The following is a 12,763-nucleotide window of genomic DNA, read 5'->3' on the forward strand; positions in this document are numbered from 1 at the left end:
CCCTCACCCTCCTCCCCTGTTCCATTCTAGCCTCTAGAATACCCCACCCCCACCCCCAGCCATCACCCAAAGAATTTTATTCTAACCCAACCCACAAACCGTTAGTCCTACCATTCAAAGTTAGCACGGTAAATGATGTTATAGAGAATATTTTAGCTCGTCAGAAACAACTCTACCAGAAAAAAAATTAGTCTTCAAAGTGTAATGTGATACCGGGATAGTCCAAGCGTGAAATAGGACATGGGAATTTTAATGCAGTATTATCACATTAATGACTGTCATGTGGGATCAAAGCAATCAGCAAGTGTAAAAAGGTTAAAACTCTGTTGCGTGTTTGGCAGACTGGCACTAAAGAATCAAGCGCTTATCAATTTCTGGGCGTTTATTATTATAGAGGTCTTCGTATTGCCTTGAAGCTTGTTCATGTGTCTTATTTTACATCAAATCCTCTTGAAAACTATTTGAGATATTTTAAATTGAGGGAGGTGGGGGTCGTCTGGCGTAAGAGACAAAATTAGCAAGAAAATAGCAGCCAACGTTTGTTGATTTCGAAAGCTTAACTAAGTGTCTTTGGAAAATGCAAGTTTACTTTTATATGCCATTTATCAACGTTTCCTCTAATAATATGCACACAGAAATGTGTTTTTTAATGGATATAAAAGATGTTACGTCCCCATCCCTCCTAAAACTCCTAACAACCAAAATAAATAAATTTAAAAAACAACAATATAAACAACCAAACAATATCAAACATCCCCGAAAAACAAACATTTAAAAAACAAACGAATTAAATAAAACATAATGAAATAAACATTGCCAAATGGGTGGAAAAAAACGGCATGAATTCACCACGATGCCATCTGAAAAATTAAAAACTTATGCTGGAGGAAGCATATTAAAAAGTATGCAGGAAACACGAGCTTAGCGAAAGCAGGGCTTGAAATGAAATGCACGCTGTCGCTGTTTCAAGCTATCTACTTAATTCCAAATTTTGGTACGTACTCGCATCTTTGAGAAAAGGATTAACAAAAATGTTTTTTATAATGCTATATACATGTATATATACATTTTTAAAGTGTTTTTCGGCGCTCGCAGCTGCATAAGGATGTGTGAACGTACGGAACACATTAACAATTTTCAGTTTGATTCAAATTTATTTTAAATTTTTGCCCGGGGGACAGCCAAAGCCTACTATTCGCGATTTGGACCACATAGGGATCTTAAACGTGCGCAACGTAAATAAAGGACCTACGAGATTTTTCGTCCTTATCCGAGAAGTCTAGGTATTAGATCCTATAAACCCTAATAATCAGGGATCAGGGGTGTGGCAGAAAGGCAGCAGTGAGAAGGAGCCAGTGATTAGCAGTAGACACAGTTAGGAACCCAAAGGAGGGGAACAGGATGGGGGTGGAGGATGGGGAGGCAGAAAGTGGAGATGAAAGCAGATGATAGAACATGGTTAGAAAGCAGGAAATAATTTGGAGGGAAACAATTTTAGAGAAGAATTTTTTCCCCGTCTCTGTCAGGTTTCGAAAGTGGGACATTTTAAATTTGAGGCGACCCCGTACCTCGAGACAACGAGACCCACACAGAAAGAGGGGATAAAAAGATTCAATCCAACACAAAAAAATGCTAGCAGCCTGAGCTGCCAAATAAAACACTGCCAAGAATTGTCTAGTGGGTTTGCAGGGCAAGTCTGGTTTTAAAAGGGTTAATTAAAACAGAGAATGTGTAATGACGTTGAGCGACCTCCGGTTCCTGCAACTCATGAGGGTTAATAATTTCACTTTTTAACGAGCTGACCATTGTGTGACAATAGCTCTTGAAACTCAATACCATTCATCCAGTACTTTTTAAAATTAAAGGGGTAGCTGTGCTGCTGTTAATCATTTAGAGCTGACTCAGCATCTGCAGGAGCCAACACGTTTTTTACGTTCTACTTTCGCCTTCCGCTGAAGCGTGACTGTGAGTACGTCACAGGATCCATAACTCACGAAGACCGTTGGGTTGTGGCAACAGTGAGAGGTGCCAATGAATAGCGGGCCCACAACGAATTTATGAGTGGTATCGCAGTGAAATGAAACGCTTGTCAAGGTCATGAAACCAACAAAATCAGCATTTTTTCGTCTACTGTACATTTTTTTTCATTTTTCCTTCTTCTTCTTCTTTTTCTTCTTTTTCTTCTTCTTCTTCTTCTTCTTCTTCTTCTTCTTCTTCTTCTTCTTCTTCTTCCTCTTCTTCTTCTTCTTCCTCTTCTTCTTCTTTGTTTGTTTTTTCGTGCTCTTTTACATCTGACACCAAGCTACCTACACCTCGTTGAACAATCATGTGTCGACGTCTATTTAATATAGATGGTTTTTTAAAAATTAACCTTCAAAGAACGACAAATTAATTAGCTTTTAAAAAAAATTCATTCTGAAAACTCCAACTGAAGAGCGCCTGAATCAACCGTGTTATGAATAAATTCATAGAATGGACCAATGTTACTATCAGTTTGGTTTTGACCCCTCACTTGTTTGATACGACACAGCCTCAATCTTTCTGGCAGAATTATGAATCTAACTGGGCAGTAAAAGATTCAGGTTTCTCAAGCAAAAATATAACTTGCCAGCTGTGTCATCATTACGTGAACTCCACAGTTTCTTGCATTATGTCATAAGCAAGACGTGTATCTCTCAATAACCAACAAGTGTATAACTTTTTCTGGATAATTCTTACATGCAGAGGAAGCTAGTTCGTTTTCCGCGTTGGAAGAGCGTTATGTTTTAAAATTGAGTATCCCTGTTTATGTCACAGACCATGCGCGGTTCGTTCATTGGGCAAGACCGGCGGCGCCGGTCAGTTTTTGTCGGCTGTACAGTGGACAAGAGATTGATTGCTGACGATAATTGTTATTTAGTTTCAAGTACGTAAATACACATTAATATCTAATCAACGTTCAGAAAACATTCGCCGATTTGAAGGCGCTCTGAGAAACAATAGTGGTTCTTTGGTGTGTTGTCGCACTACAAAGACCTTTTCCTTCATCTTTTGTTTATCACGCCGGCTCGTATGTTAAATAGCCCATCCACGGCTTACTAGATAATTTTAGCAAGCCCTGCGCCCATCACAATGTGAAACTTATCTGCGCGAGGCGCGAGACCTTTCCGAACAGCGCCCGCACGGCGGAGACGTCAGCCTCCGGGCGAATTCACTTTTGCCCAGAGAACCAACGAGACAGCTTCAAATTGCCAATTGGCCTCTCTGTTACTTACAAAGGAAGGACACGCCTGCAGTACAAATACATATCATATTACATAATTTATTTAGTTACATTCATCATTCAACCTGTCTCTTATTACTGCTTGTACATCAAGTGTTAGCATAATTATTTCTATTGCGTTTTAAGCCACCCATGGTTCTGTTTTGTGTTTTCTTCCTCACCTACTTCCCCGAGTTCCCTTACTTGGCCAGGACCCTGGGCCGGCGATCCTTTGTTCCGGCCAGTCATGTTATAGAGGGAATTTTAACGAGGAGAGAGCAGCGCCCCACGTTCGGCTGTCAGTGTCCTGGCCTAAAACAGTACACCCTCCTCCTCCCTCGCCCTTTTTCCCTTTCCCCTTTTTCCCCTTTCCCCCTTTCCACCTTCACCCCAGCTAGACTCTAATTTCAAAAATTAGCATTTGACACAGTTCTCTTAGAGCAGTGAACTGAGAGAAGAGAACAGCAAAGAAGAGAAGAACCTTTGAATCGGTCCGGAAATTATGGGTTAAATTTGTTCAATGTGTACGTGATTGTGAGTCTAGTACAGTGAAAGGTATTGACAGCACACATGTTTTATATTTTTACATAACGAGTGAACGTCGAGACTTTGCGTGAGTGTGTGTGAAAAGTAGGTCTTTGGGTGATGTACAGGGGGCAGGGCTAAAAAGTGGTTGCTTCTAACTTTCAGTTTGTTTTCTAGTATACCGTAGAAGTACATTGTATTTCTTGTTCCGTGTCGATCAAGTCAGATCTAACCGTATTATATTGGCCTCAAGTTCAGTCTATGTCTTGAAGCTCAGATTTACATTTTGAAGTTTGTAACGCCATGGATTTTCTTCTACTACGAGTCGTAAACCCTTTTTATATATTACCCCCCCCTCTCTCTCTCTCTCTCTCTCTCTCTCTCTCTCTCTCTCTCTCTCTCTCTCTCTCTCTCTCTCTCACCTACCCATCCAACTTCCCCCCCACACACACACGCACAAAATACCTAAAGTGTACTGGTAATTATAAAATTGACCGTCTGTCTGTCCGTCCGCCTGTCTGTCTGTCTGTCTGTCTGTCTGTCTGTCTGTCTGTCTGTCTGTCTATCTGTCTGTCTGTCCGTCCGTTTGTCTGTATGTCGTCCTGTCTGTGTGTTGTAGGGGTGAAGTTCTGAGGCGAGGGGGAGGGGGAGGGAGAAGGGGAGGTATCGATGGAAATTAACAGCCGGTCAGTTCTACAAACCACCAGCCGCCCCTGCCCCAGACTGTGTCCTTCCTAGCCCTTGTTGGCCCTGACAGGATCGAAGCAAACCATCTATAACTGACCTAATATACTATGTAAATGGAGATGAAAAAAACGTCTAATTATCAATATTATGAACCTATTTATATTACACCCACACATTCACACACACACACACACACACACACACACACACACACACACACATACACACACACACACACAACCACACACACACACACACACACACACACACACTTATGCACGCACGCACACAAACATATATTATATTGTGTATAATTATATCATAGTAGGGCTCAAGGCATCAAGGGCATAGAGGGTAGGCTGACCTGTGAAAAGGATTCTCGCGATCATTCCTGGGAAAACAAGCAGGAACACAGGAAGTAACTTGAGGTAGCCACACAGCAAAATGCCAGCTTTACCGTGGGTGTAAGTACGTCCTGCCAAGGCTCTTTGAACCATCAGCTGTTTAAAGGAATAACAAAATGTACATCATTGTGTCAGAAATTTAAACAACAACAACAACCACAAACAACAGAGCAAGAGATTTTCAAAACTACTGGTCAGGGTATACAGTAATTGTCCCCCTTGAGGCTAGATAGAGTTGAGGAAAATAGGATCGTTACTATTATTACCAAATGAGAAGCATCGCGGTAAAGTCAAACTATCGTCTACTTTTCCTCTATTTTTTCATCCTGTGCTGCCGTTAAGCGTTGGGTGAAGATGCAGTTTTCTGTGGTAGGCCCAGGGGCGAAGCGTTTATATAATCAAATAATCACTGCTTCCCTTTCTAATTTTGAAACTTTTTCGCTGTCAAATTCATCCTTAAACGTAAACCTCATAAATTAAATGTAAAAAGACGTTCGTAACCAACAACGAACAGTATGCCTAACATTCAAAACGGTTTCATGGCCACAGGAATAGCCTCCTCACCCCTCTCGGGCCACTCCATAAGCAGTCGCAAGCTTTGATTTAAAAGTAAACTTAAAGTGAGGCTGAAATAGAGTTGAAGGGAACATGTGCATGGCAGTCAAAGCTGTTTCATTGCCACATATACCCTGTTCACCCCTTTGGGGCCACAGTTAAAATCAATCACAAGCCCTGATTAAGTAAGCTAACTAACACTGGTCGAGTCTACCTGACAAATGTGAGGGGAACTAACTCTTAATAATCTCTTGACTGCTGCTTGTGCTTGTTTTTTTTCCTCGACTTTTTACCGTCCCTATAATCAGATCGTGACCTCGATTATGACACCAGCTCCTGGCCGCCAAAGGCTAACAAAAACAGCCAAATGTGAAATTTAAAAAATAATAATTGTCATGTTCTACCAAAGAGTTAGACCACCCTCTCTGGCTAGACTCACTGGTAGATCTATAACATATAGATCTAGTACTGACATCTCTGCTTCTTTGCTTAGTGTTTATGTATTCACATCTAAAGTTAAGTTTAATTTTAGTGGGAACTGATATTTAATAAGATACTTTCCCGATTATTTTGGCGGTTGAACATACAATATGAATTCAGGATTTGTTTTCATTCACAACTCAGAGTCGCCTCGCCGCCTCGAGTAAGATTCTTGTGTGATATCTACAGGCCATATCTGGTCCCATTTCACTTTGATTACCATGTCAAACAAGTCAGCCTTCGCCCCTGGGTAGGCCAAATCTGCAGTCGTTGTTTTGTTTCAATTGGGGTTTTATAATTTCTGAAGCGTGGCCTACCTCTTCTTTTATAGCCTTTGTACTTGATGGTATAGGCTCTCGAGGCTGGCTTGGTGACATTTATTGTAACATGTAGTCGAAGTACTGCGTTAAGTTTTTATATGAAATGCAAATATTGATTTTTAAAAATATTGAAGTGATAAGCTATCTCTTCGTGTCCAAGGATGAGTTTGGATGAGAAAGTAGGGGTACGAGGTGGTAGATGCAGTGTAGGCTTTTGAGTTCGCATTTCTATTTCTGTCTATGTACCTGTTGTCAGAAAAAGTGATGCCAAGATAATTATTTAAACTCCTACACCTGTCTCAGTTGTTTGCTATTGACATGGGTGTTCATGGGACTAAGGGTTCAGCTCACTTTCATAACGTACGTTTTTGATGTCCTAATTTATTGTAAGATTTCACACAGATGAATAAGACACTGGTCGTTTGCAAGCAGACGTTTATTTTGGCTTTTCGGGCTTTGGTTTGCGTCTTGCATTATTGTGTCCCTATATTTTTAAAAGAAGAGGAGATAATTACATCTCTGTCGTACTCTAAATCTTACTTTAAACCAATCTGTATTGCCTTCCTTTGCTCTTACCAAGCCCTCTGATGCTGGTGTGTAGAGCTCTGATATTGTCTAACGTTGTTCTTTGACGCCACACCTTTTCTGTGTCTTCTATAGTTTGGCATGGATTACTCTGTCCCACACTTACCGATCTTTAATGGAATACGTAGGATACACTACACTATCTCAAACGTTTTATTCCCTTACTTTGAGATCTTTGCTTTTATATACAGGAGTGATATTATTTACTGTGGTGTATCTTTTATATATGTGAGGCAGCGTGGTGGAATCAGGCTCTCGTCAAAATAATTAAAGTGAAGAAACTTGCTTTTTTCTGCAGGTTTGTGAACTTTTATCAAATTTTTGTTTTTTGGCTCAACACCTTTCATGCTCATTAAAGAACTCATTTCTGTGCGGATTTTTATGAAAAACGTTGAATAAAGGCACAAAAAAATGTAAATTTTCAGTTACCACGGACTCTTTAGCTAAGGATATAACTAATCTTTGGCGGCCATTTTCTCACTAATTTGACTTTTGAAAACAAGTGATCCCCACCTCCTTCTTTTGCACATATCTCGACTTGTATTCAAGATAAATTGATATTTCTTTCATCAAAATAAAGACAAGTGAACAAGTTTTAAGATGATACCAATAATTGTACATGCCCAAAAATTGACGAGAGCCTGATTCCACCACGCTGCCTCACATATTATTTCCCTTTCTGTTCCCTAATCAATTTTATGTAACTTCACATCCTCCAGTCCGGTTTTTTAGTGGCATACACAAATATTACTGTGGGCTAAATTTTGTCGTAAAGAGATACTTTGCATTATCGTCAGAAATATTCATGCATATAATTATAACCGTACTTGGTTCTAGGTAGATACAAAATGTTTTACATGTATCATACTATTGGTCAGCTATCTGAAAAGCATTCCCATTTTAATCGATTGAGAGGCAAATAAAAGTTGAGCCTGTACTAACATTACTCAAAATATCGTTTCAAAACAAGTAATTTTCTTGGATTAAAAGTATTTTTTTAAAGGATTAATGTCAATACAACTATTGAGGCAAAAAATATCTGCCGTTGATATTATTTTGTTTTCGTTGGTGTCATCAATTTGCCAGAGCCGTACCTGGTCCGAGCACCAGTACCACAGAGAGTTGATGTTTAATCCCAAAATTCCAGGCCAGGGAAGATCCCCACTGGAAGCATCACGAAACAAGTTCATGTAGTCACTGCGGGGTATGCCACACGTGTCGTTGCCATGTAAAGTAGAGTTAGGGATGGCTTGGGGGTACTTCTCCACCATCGCGTTGAACCCCCCGACTTCTTGGAAACCTAAGTAAAGATGATAATGATATCTACAACAATAATATTTATAACGTCATTAATGATGATGATAATTCTAATGATGATGATGATGATGATGATGATGATGATGATGATGATGATGATGATGATGATGATGATGATGATGATGATGATGATACGGTAAAAGTAACGCATCCTCCCCAACCCAATCTTCAAAATGAAAATCGGCTTTCGCGCATGTCATCAGTCCGACCTGAATGTGACCTCACGATGAGCTGAGGCCCTAGATGTGCGCACTAGGTCAAAGAAGTTCCAAATGGAGGGTTGAGGTTTACTTTATTAGATATCATTTATCTAAAAATGGTTTTAAATTATTGTAGATCTGTTTAAGCTCCAATCAACATAACAGATCAGGTTAGGAGGCAGGCTGCTTCAGCCCTGCTTGTCAGGGCCAGCTGGGGCCATTGGTGTATTGGCAGCCGACATCCGATTGCAAAGAAGGATATTAATACACCATTTTATAGACTTGTCTTTAGGGTGGAACGGCGAAGGGCTTAACTAAAGATTAAATCAAAACAAAACAATAGAAACTGCCTGTCTCAATCATCAGCACAATAATATCATACTTGAAGCAAAACTGCATGTGGACAAAGTCAAATTTCATCATGATTTCAAGATACAAGGACAATGTCTAACTTTAATTCTCAGATTATGTCTCTTACGCTTTGGAAAGCAAAATGCCACCTAACTTTTCAATGAAATGCGTAATAGTATACACGATTATGTTAATAAAGAGGCAGGCCTCCGAATGCAATGTCCATGTTCGAAAGGACCAAGCCAAAACAGAAATGTGGATGTGTAAAGTGCCTTTCCAACGGACACAGCGTGGTACCGAGCAGAGGCTCGAATCCCCGAACCATCTTTTCATTTTTACATTCTACTTACTAATAACCATAAGAACAAAAGCGCCAACCAGCATGATGATGGTCTGTATAAAATCTGTCCAAATCACGGCAGTGAGCCCGCCAGCAATGGTGAACACAGCGGCTACACTGAGCAGGAGGGTGATGGCGCTGTAGATGTCCCAGTTGAGAGACTGCTCGATGAAAATGGCGCCCGAGTATATGTCAGCCTGAAGATGGAAAACAAGAAGTAACGTTAATGCTATTTTTCGCCCCCTATTGACTCGAAGATGGAAAACGAATTAACGTTAATGCTATTTTTCGCCCCCTATTGACTCAGTTTTCATCTTTTAAGAGACAGGCTGGGGAAACTCGTCGGGGAGGAATCATCATCATCCAGTGCCATATCTGCGACAGACATCGGCGATCATGGTTCTCCATTCATTCCTTTGCTCGGATGCTCTCAAAAAAGCTACGTTTCCCTGATCTTTCCCTGTTACCTATTTGTTTAGGTTCCACAAGTATGTTGTTCTGGGCCTTCCCCTGTCTCGCTTGCCCTCAATTTTGCCAGTGAGAGCTTCAAGACCCTTATGTCTATTTATGTGTCCCAAAAACAAACTGCATTTGTCGTTTCCTGATTGTTTTAAATACTGAGCGTCCCACGTGGGATTCATCAAGCACTACCTCATTTGATTTCTTTTCCTTCCACGCTACTCTTAGCAGTCACCTAAGAAACCACATTTCTGTTGCTTCTATTTTATTTTCACTGTCTTTAGTGATTTTCCAGCATTCACAGCCATATAAAAGGGTTGACCAAACATAGCATTTCAGAACGTTCCTTTTGGGAATACCATACCCCAATTAAAAAAACCGAGATGCTCGATAAAAGTTTTCTCCCTTCTCGGGAATCGAGCTTGGGTCTCCTGTGTACGACAGTGAAGCGCCTAACTACTACACCACCGACCCTGGTTTGAAAAAGGTAGGAAACAATAGGGCTTATAAGTTGGGACAATGGAGGAGAGAATAGAAAAAGGGATAAAAGTTAACTTCAGCTCTATATTAAAAAATCGCTTGACCGACAATGAATATCTAAGCTCCCCATTCTCCGAACTTACTTAATCTCCCTTTTACTTTGTCCCTGTTTCCCTTTTTCCTTTTTATAGCCTCTATTACTATGTGATATTAAAGGGAGTCTCAAGCAAATGCCATTTTCCAATGTTTTGTATCCACTGTTGTATTGTTCTGTTGTTCTTGTCTTATGTTTCTCATACATCTCCATTCATAATTTCTTGGGCCTACTGTTTCTCTTTTTCTATCTGATCTCGGTGTGCATGCTGCTGTACTGTCTGGCAGTTGTGTTGGCAGATGCCCAAACCATTAATTGATTCGTTTACACGCTCCGTGGAGCCCACAACTGGCGCCGTGCCGTTATCTGTACGAGACGCTTATAAATTACAATTATTGTATTTTAGCAGTGGTTGGGGCGAAAATGGGGTTGGGGTGTGTGTGTGTGGGGGGGGGGGGGGGGGTTCAAGCAGACTTCTACCGTGGAACATCAGGAGTAGTGGATTGATAGAATGGGGCTGGTGTAGTTTGAGAGCGGAGGGGGTGGCTCATGATGCAAGGTACGGTTTGTATAAGCATCTCCTGCCCTGAAATTACAGTAAAATTATCGTGTGGTGATTAAATATTTAGAACACTGGGAACAGTTAATCATACGGTCAAGAGGAATTACGTGACAGATTCTCCAGTCCGAGATATGCTACACGGATGTTTTAGTTTGTTCTTTTTGCTATTGTTGAGGTTATTGCTTTTACTGTGTCAGTGTAGCTGTGTAACTAATGATTCTGTTTACTGCAATTGCAATCTTGTTTCGGTTTCCTTTTCTTCGCTTTTCAAGCTTCAGACTATGCCCGGGGGGAAAAGGGGAGGGAGAGGGGGTGGGGGCTGTCAGCGAGGACCAGACAGGAAGAAATGAAGGAAGACAGAAATGCAAAAATCACAAAATCAACATCGAAAAAGAAATTAAAATGAGTTTCCACTAAAAATGTTTAACTCACCGATATCTTCGTGAAAATGTACATGAGTTGAGTAAGCATGGCCAGATAGACTTGTATCCGAATGCCTCCAAATCTGTACTGCAGATATTGCGGCATTGTGAAGATCTGTTTGATAAACAAAAACATTTCCTAATAAGATAACGTTACATTTAAGTGATTAATTTTGAAGTTTTTTTAAAATCAACATACTTTTTTGTCATTTACGGACAAAACCAATAGCAAAAAAGTTAATTATGATGTACTCTCAAAAAGAAATAACGTTTGTTTGCCAATAATGCAAACCTCTGTGGCAGGGAATAAGGGAATATAAAGATGGTCCTGCCATAGAGAGGACTTATAAATAAAAATATTATTCGGGGTTTTTACTGGTGAAATAGCTTGCTTGTTTGGGGGGGGGGGGGGGGGTAATTGCTTTTGTTTTAATTTGGGGATGTTACTTGAGTTTCGTAACTTCAACTTTCAGAACCCTATAGTAGAGTTAATTTACAAATTAATAAACGAATGTATTCGTAAATGAAACTTACCCCGGAAGATATGTACACAGGTAGGAAAACGAACGCCATTAGGATCAAGATGAACGTGGTCTGTAAGATGTTGGGTATGAAAATATAGAAACAAGAAAAGAGTAAAGGAAACATGGCGTCGGTGGTCTAGTTGTTAGGCTACCGGACTCATAATCCTGAGGTTTCGGGTTCAGGGGTCCGACGTTGTGTCCTTCCTTGGGAAAAGCCCTTTACACAAATGCTCCTCTCTTCACCCGGGTAGGAATGGGTATGCATCCATAGACAGCTAATGATCTTGTCAGCAAGTTAGTGTTTTAGCGAATAAGGAATGTTAGCTTGCACTGTTTGCTTCTCATTAAGTTTAGATAGTCTCAGAATGCTTTCAGGTCTGCTGGTGTAATGATACAGATTGTAAGGTGCATAGATCTTGCAGTTGAGTTGAGTGGAAATTTGCGCTAAACAAATGCGCTCTATAATGCTATCTATTGTTTTATTATTATTATTATTATTATTATTATTATTATTATTATTATTATTATTATTATTATTATTATTATTATTATTATTATCATTATTAGAAGCTAAAGGTTCAGAACGGGGCTGAGAGAGAAAGGAAGCATCATAGGGATTTATCGGGAGTGGGATTTTGCAGTGCACAATTTTTTCACTCCGGGTCTACCAAACGTTAGCATTGGGTAAAGGCATGCTTCACATATACCTACAGGAATGCATAATACACCATTGTACTCTTTTGTACTTGAGTTTAGTAAGAGTTTTACGGCACTCACAACATAATAAGGTCATATGAGTGCCGAAGCTTAGAGGTGCTACTAGAGAGTAACCATAGATGTACACTATACGTTTAAAAGGGGGTAACTCTATGAGAGTAACCAACATAAAAAAGAAGGAGGGGTGATCAGGACGATAGATGTTTTAAAGGAAAGAAGGAGTAAACCATACCAGAGCACCCGCCAACCACCCACTCTCATATGTAGTCTGACCACAAGCAATCTAAATAACGCAGAAAGTAAAAAGCAACTTTTATTAACTCTCCTGAATAATTACATAAGGGAACGGTAGCAGGTGCAAAGAGGGTAGTGTAATTTAATTACATTTCCAAATGCTCCTCACGACATCAATTAGTGTGACCCTTCCCTTGCACTGTAAAACAACAAAACAATTTTTTTTAAAGAACGCGCAGTAGCACATAATAACTAACACACACACA

General features: G+C 40.1%; 1 protein-coding gene across 1 annotated transcript in view; it reads right to left on the bottom strand.

Moving 5' to 3' along the window:
* LOC101846627 (sodium/glucose cotransporter 4) overlaps positions 1 to 12,763 on the bottom strand; it is a 24,688-nt gene that overhangs the window by 8,849 nt on the left and 3,076 nt on the right. The window contains exons 2-6 of the mRNA XM_005090930.2: positions 11,557 to 11,616; positions 11,033 to 11,137; positions 9,016 to 9,202; positions 7,892 to 8,097; positions 4,818 to 4,953 (exon numbers count right to left, since the gene is read on the bottom strand). Of these exons, the coding sequence (XP_005090987.2) occupies positions 4,818 to 4,953; positions 7,892 to 8,097; positions 9,016 to 9,202; positions 11,033 to 11,137; positions 11,557 to 11,616 (694 nt within the window). The remainder of the gene's footprint in view (positions 1 to 4,817; positions 4,954 to 7,891; positions 8,098 to 9,015; positions 9,203 to 11,032; positions 11,138 to 11,556; positions 11,617 to 12,763) is intronic.

Source organism: Aplysia californica, unplaced genomic scaffold (assembly GCF_000002075.1).
Source record: "Aplysia californica isolate F4 #8 unplaced genomic scaffold, AplCal3.0 scaffold00023, whole genome shotgun sequence".
Classification (NCBI taxonomy): Eukaryota; Metazoa; Mollusca; class Gastropoda; order Aplysiida; family Aplysiidae; genus Aplysia; species Aplysia californica.